Below are 5,000 nucleotides of genomic sequence, written 5' to 3' on the forward strand. Positions count from 1 at the left end.
ACAACCGCGCGCCATCTCTTGCAGGAGATCAACTTCTACATCATCCTTGCGCTTGCAGACGATCCAACGTGTGCCTGGAGGGGGGATGCGGAGAAGCACTTTGGTTGCTCCTATTCACACTTCTTGCTGAAGGGCTTCATGGCCATGTACATATCCGGTGTCGACTTTACCTCAGACGCCCTCTCCAACCTTGAGCTCTACGACATCAGGTTCAATGTGTGTCTGTCCGTGTCTGTGTCTGTGTCTGTGTTTGTGTGTACCTGTGTGCATGTGGCTGTCTGTCTGTCTGTCTGCCTGTCTGCCTGTCTGTCTGTCTGTATGCCTGCATGCATCACAAGAGCCAGTGGCAGCGCATCACGCGACAATTGTCACTGCATCACACGTGCCGCCGACACCGCCCGCGCTTGCTTATGCCTGCTGTGTCGACTGACTGGCTAATGTCTCTGACACCCCCGTTTGCAGCTCCAACTTTGACATTCCACTCACGGGCGCAACGTCCAAGACTGTGATGCCGGGCGTGGAGCAGCTGCAAGACCACACCCTCAAGTGTGTATGTGAGTGAGTGAGAGTGTGTGTATGTGAGTGAGTGAGTGTGTGTGTGTCTGTGGCTGTCTGTGCATGTGTCTGCGCCTGTGTCTGTGGCAGTCTGTGCCTGTGTCTGTGTGAATACCCCACCTAACGACCCACCACCACGACGATAATCACGACCAATCTGCAAGGCCGCTCGCCCAATCCCTGACGTCTCGGCTGCGTGCTATTGGCACTGCGGCTGCACATGCGCATCTGCGCTACCCCGGTGATGCTGTTGTTGATCTGTTGGCACGACAGCCGAACGCCGCCCAGCCCATCGCCGCAGCCATCGCAGCCATCTTCCCGCAGCTCACAGATGAGGTTGCGCGCCTGTGTGTGTGTGTGTGTGTGTGTGTGTGTGTGTGTGTGTGTGTGTGTGTGTGTGTGTGTGTGTGTGTGTGTGTGTGTGTTGGCACTGAGGATCAACCTTGCTTCATTGCTCTCCGTTTGGAGACGCGTCCCCATTCAACCCAATCTCAGCACCACAACACCGCAACCGTCCTGACCATGTTGACACTGCCGTGACTGTCACGATGCAGGTGGCAATTGGTGCGCATCTGCTGTGGCTGCACACGAGCGCACATGCCGCCGCCGCCCGCCTTCATCTCTGCTTCCGCAAGGACGACGACGCATGCAACTTTCACGACATTGACACCATCCCACCTCTCCCGGTGTGTGTGTGTGTGTGTGTGTGTGTGTGTGTGTGTGTGTGTGTGTGTGTGTGTGTGTGTGTGTGTGTGTGTGTGTGTGTGTCTTGTGTCTGTGTGTGTCTGTGTCTGTGTGTGTGTGTGTGTCTGCCTGCGTGCACGTCTGTCTGTCTGTCTGCAATCTGGACCCTACTCACCACCAGCCAATGGCACTCACCATCATCATTCCACACAACCGCATCTGTTGCATTGCTGTTTGTCGTCGTGGCCATTGCTACTGCCAGAGTTGCCGCAATGGCCTGCTGTTACAAACTCCACGACCGACTCAAGGTCAGATGCACGCGCACTCATTCATTGCTATTTTGGCGTTCATCACACACGCACACACGCGCACGTGCGTGCATTCCATCGACCCCACTCACACCCCGTTGCTGTGTGGTGTGTGTGTGTTCAGGCTGCTGGCGTGGAAGTTCCGCTGTTCCACATTGCAACCGCTGTCTGCCGCCTCAAGGACACACATGACGACGCATAGCACACGCACGCACACATGCACTCATTCATACACCCATACACTCATGCACATGCGTGCGCACACGGAAAACCACACACACACACACACACACACACCTTATCAATGCAATAGTCAGTCTTGCTGTGAGACCTGTTGTTTTTAAAATGGTGTGAGCTGGGAGCACCCAAAGCCACAGCGTGCGAAATGCAATAAAGGACAACCACCACAGCTATTCATTTGCGTTCCATCGACAGACGTGACGTTAACGTGCACACACGCACATGTGTGGACGCGTGTGGAAATAAGGAAAAACAAAAGGCTGTTGTGATTCGTGCATAGGTGCAATCGCGTTCACACCAAGCGCGCGCGCGTGTGTGTGTGTGTGTGTGTTTGGGGTTGGGGGTTGGAAGCAGAGGAGGCGACAGAATAATCAAGGGAGGAGGGGCGAGCGAAGGAAGAAAGCAACAAACCAAGCGCACAAGCAAGCAAAACGACTGTCAATGAAATCAACTCATTGTGTGTGTGTGTGTGTGTGCAAGACATGCGTGGTGGACGGCAACGTTGAGTATCACATTTCGCCATTCACTGCGCACATGTCAAGGGAGAGCCGGCTCTCACATGAACACATGTGCAGCTGTGGCGATGATAGTGATGACAGTGACGAGAGTAGAGATGGTGATGGGCGGGCGTCATTCAACAGCCGCAAGGGGAACAAAAAGAAACGGTGAGAACATGGGATCAGGGGATGACATGCAACGCGTTGAAGAACAGAAAGGAAAAGTGAAGGTGGACGATCAGATCAACACACGTGCGCGCATGTTGTTGTGATCGTGCTGTTATCGCTGGCGGTCACGGGACTGTGTACGTTCCGGGGCTGTGGATGAAACGAAGAGTCGCCACACGCACATACACGAACATACACACACATACACACGCGCACATACGAGAGCAAGTCAGATTGGCGAAGCTGTGAACGATACACGTCCACGACAACACAAGCAAACACGAACGCACCATGGCATCACACCACAGCACGCACACACGCACACGCACACGCACACACACGCACACACACACACACGCACACACACACGCACACACGCACACGCACACGCGCACGCACACGCACACGCACACGCACACGCACACGCACACGCACACGCACACGCACACGCACACGCACACGCACACGCACACGCACACGCACACGCACACGCACACGCACACGCACACGCACACACCATGGGGTTGGGGTTGTCTTGGGCTTTGCGAGGACGGGACGTGGCGCGGTGGCGCCAAACGCGGGCTTGGCCTTTGATCCTGTTGTTGTCGGCGTCTTGTATGTGCTCAGAAATTTCTCAGGGCCGTCAACACCATAGTGGCCCACGCTGGTGGATTGTGGATTGTGGGAGGTGGGGGTGAGAGGAAGCGTGAGATGGTGGCGGGTGTACTCGTGTGTTACTGTGTGTGTGTGTGACTGTGTGTGTGTGTGTGACTGTGTGTGTGTGTGTGTGTGTGTACCTCTGTGTGTTTGTGTGTGCTAACTGTGCGTGCCAACTCTGTGTGTGTGTGTGCGTGTGTGGGTGGGTTGGTGGGTGCGCGCGCAATTGTGTGTGTGCGTGTGTGTCGGCTTGGCTGTCTGTTGGTTGGTTGGTCCATCTGCGCGGCTCTGCCTGTGCAGTGCCAATAATACATCCACATGGGGGCACATTTGTGTCGTACCATGGGCTTGGCGGGGTGATGGTGGCCTTGAACCTGTCCTGCTGCGACCCAAAGGGCGACACCTTCTGCGAGGTCTGCGGTTTGTTCCACGACAACTCGTCCAGCCGCGCCGTGTGGTTCTGCAACACGCATGATGCGGCGTTAAGTGTGGAGATGGAGAAGCGTCATCATCACGCATCGAGGAACAAGGCCTCCATGACACATACGCACGAAAAGAGAGAGCTAGAGCAACGAAAGTACAACAGTGTCACGCTCATGCACTGAACACACGCATACCCAAACTCACGCTCACACACACACACACACAAACAAACTCAAACACACACACGCACGCGCCCTTGCACCAACGAACCAGGAGCTCTCGATCAGCAATGTCCTCCTTGAGTGATTTGTTGACGGCGAAAGGATCGGGCCGCTTGCCCGTGGTGAGCGTGCCTGTAAAAAACACAAACACATACAAGCATGTGAGCTGTTGACTGTCATCATTCCACAATGAATCGCAAGCGAGTGCATTAACACACAACAGCAACGTGAAAAGAGCGTCCAAACGCACCCGCACACTACACACACAACCATACACAAACAACCCCAGCAGACAACCCCGCTTCACGCAATCAAACATACACGCACGCACACACACACACCTCGCACGCTCCTTGGCTTGGAGCCGACATCGTGGCCAAAAGTGTGCTGCTTCGGCGAGTACTTTGTAGGGTCCGTGAGCGGGCGAGCAGTGGACGCTTCCAAGCGCGATCCCGCTTTCTGTAGGGGCACACAAGCAACCAACACGGTAGGAGAGATCGGGTGTGTTGTTCAGACGAAGTGGTCAGATGGAGCCAAAGGCGACATGTGGCGGCAGTGTTCGCGCGAGGGCGCGTGGGACGAGAACAGCCCAAGCAACAAATCTCACGACGCAACAACAACAACAACAACACAAGGTTGAGGTGGTCCACAACTCATTGCACGCACACCCACGTCAACAACGAAACGCACCGAATCGCGCGGGCTGGAGGAGCCGAATCCTGGGCGCGGGCTGGACATGGATGGTGTTGCTGGCAGTGCAAACGAGCGAGTGGCGCGAAAGCGGAGCGAGGTCAACGTGAATGAAGCACGCACAGAGATTGTCTTCTTTGGTGCTGATGAAGCAGCTGATCTATGACACAGAGGCGGCGGTGGGGAGGTCGTTGTTAGGATGAAGGTGGTTGTGGAAGGTGGTGGGTTTTGATGTGGTTGTGGCTTTGGTGGCTTTGGCCGTGGCTGTGGCTGTGGATGCCAACCCAACTCAACTCAAACGTGCGTGCGTCAGTGGTTGTTGTTGTTGTGCGATTCTTGCTTGCCTCTGGTTTCGGTGTTTTGCGCGCACTACGCCACTGCCCTTGAAACAACAACGGTGCCGAAACTGACAATGAATAATAACATGTTTGTTCTTGTTTTGGTGTTGGGTGCCGACACCGACAGGCAAACCCATTCAAGGATACACAACCAGCCACCAACAGACAAACTTGGTGAGGATGATGAGTGGGCCACTGCCGCCAACGACGACGACCACA

The 5,000-nt window shown here is 55.1% G+C and overlaps 3 protein-coding genes across 3 annotated transcripts in view; 2 read left to right on the forward strand and 1 right to left on the reverse strand.

Moving 5' to 3' along the window:
• Window positions 1-1,749, forward strand: part of PTSG_01487 (uncharacterized protein) — a gene marked incomplete at its 3' end in the record, with an annotated part of 2,369 nt that extends 620 nt beyond the window's left edge. The window contains exons 3-7 of the mRNA XM_004997404.1: window positions 25-209; window positions 463-546; window positions 720-891; window positions 1,110-1,241; window positions 1,672-1,749. Of these exons, the coding sequence (XP_004997461.1) occupies window positions 25-209; window positions 463-546; window positions 720-891; window positions 1,110-1,241; window positions 1,672-1,749 (651 nt within the window). The remainder of the gene's footprint in view (window positions 1-24; window positions 210-462; window positions 547-719; window positions 892-1,109; window positions 1,242-1,671) is intronic.
• A 124-nt stretch (window positions 1,750-1,873) lies between these two features.
• PTSG_01488 (uncharacterized protein) lies at window positions 1,874-4,841 on the reverse strand. Its single transcript, XM_004997405.1, has 6 exons — window positions 4,444-4,841; window positions 4,095-4,212; window positions 3,803-3,885; window positions 3,451-3,569; window positions 2,970-3,116; window positions 1,874-2,602 (listed from the first exon to the last, which is right to left on the reverse strand). Exons 1-6 carry the CDS (start codon window positions 4,489-4,491, stop codon window positions 2,578-2,580), a joined length of 540 nt encoding a protein of 179 aa, XP_004997462.1. The 5' UTR covers window positions 4,492-4,841; the 3' UTR covers window positions 1,874-2,577.
• A 53-nt stretch (window positions 4,842-4,894) lies between these two features.
• PTSG_11745 (uncharacterized protein) overlaps window positions 4,895-5,000 on the forward strand; it is a 3,198-nt gene continuing 3,092 nt past the window's right edge. The window contains exon 1 of the mRNA XM_004997406.1: window positions 4,895-5,000. This exon is cut by the window's right edge and continues 93 nt beyond it. Coding sequence (XP_004997463.1) covers window positions 4,962-5,000 — 39 coding nt within the window. The 5' untranslated portion in view covers window positions 4,895-4,961.

This window comes from Salpingoeca rosetta (assembly GCF_000188695.1).
Source record: "Salpingoeca rosetta unplaced genomic scaffold supercont1.4, whole genome shotgun sequence".
NCBI lineage: Eukaryota > Choanoflagellata > Craspedida > Salpingoecidae > Salpingoeca > Salpingoeca rosetta.

Coding starts and splice junctions, on each gene's coding strand:
- PTSG_01488 (XM_004997405.1), bottom strand. CDS start 4,491: ATGTCCAGCCCGCGCCCAGGATTCGGCTCCTCCAGCCCGCGCGATTCG. Junction 4,213..4,443: donor CCTCCAGCCCGCGCGATTCG/GTGCGTTTCGTT, acceptor GTGCCCCTACAG/AAAGCGGGATCGCGCTTGGA. Junction 3,886..4,094: donor CAAGCCAAGGAGCGTGCGAG/GTGTGTGTGTGT, acceptor TGTTTTTTACAG/GCACGCTCACCACGGGCAAG.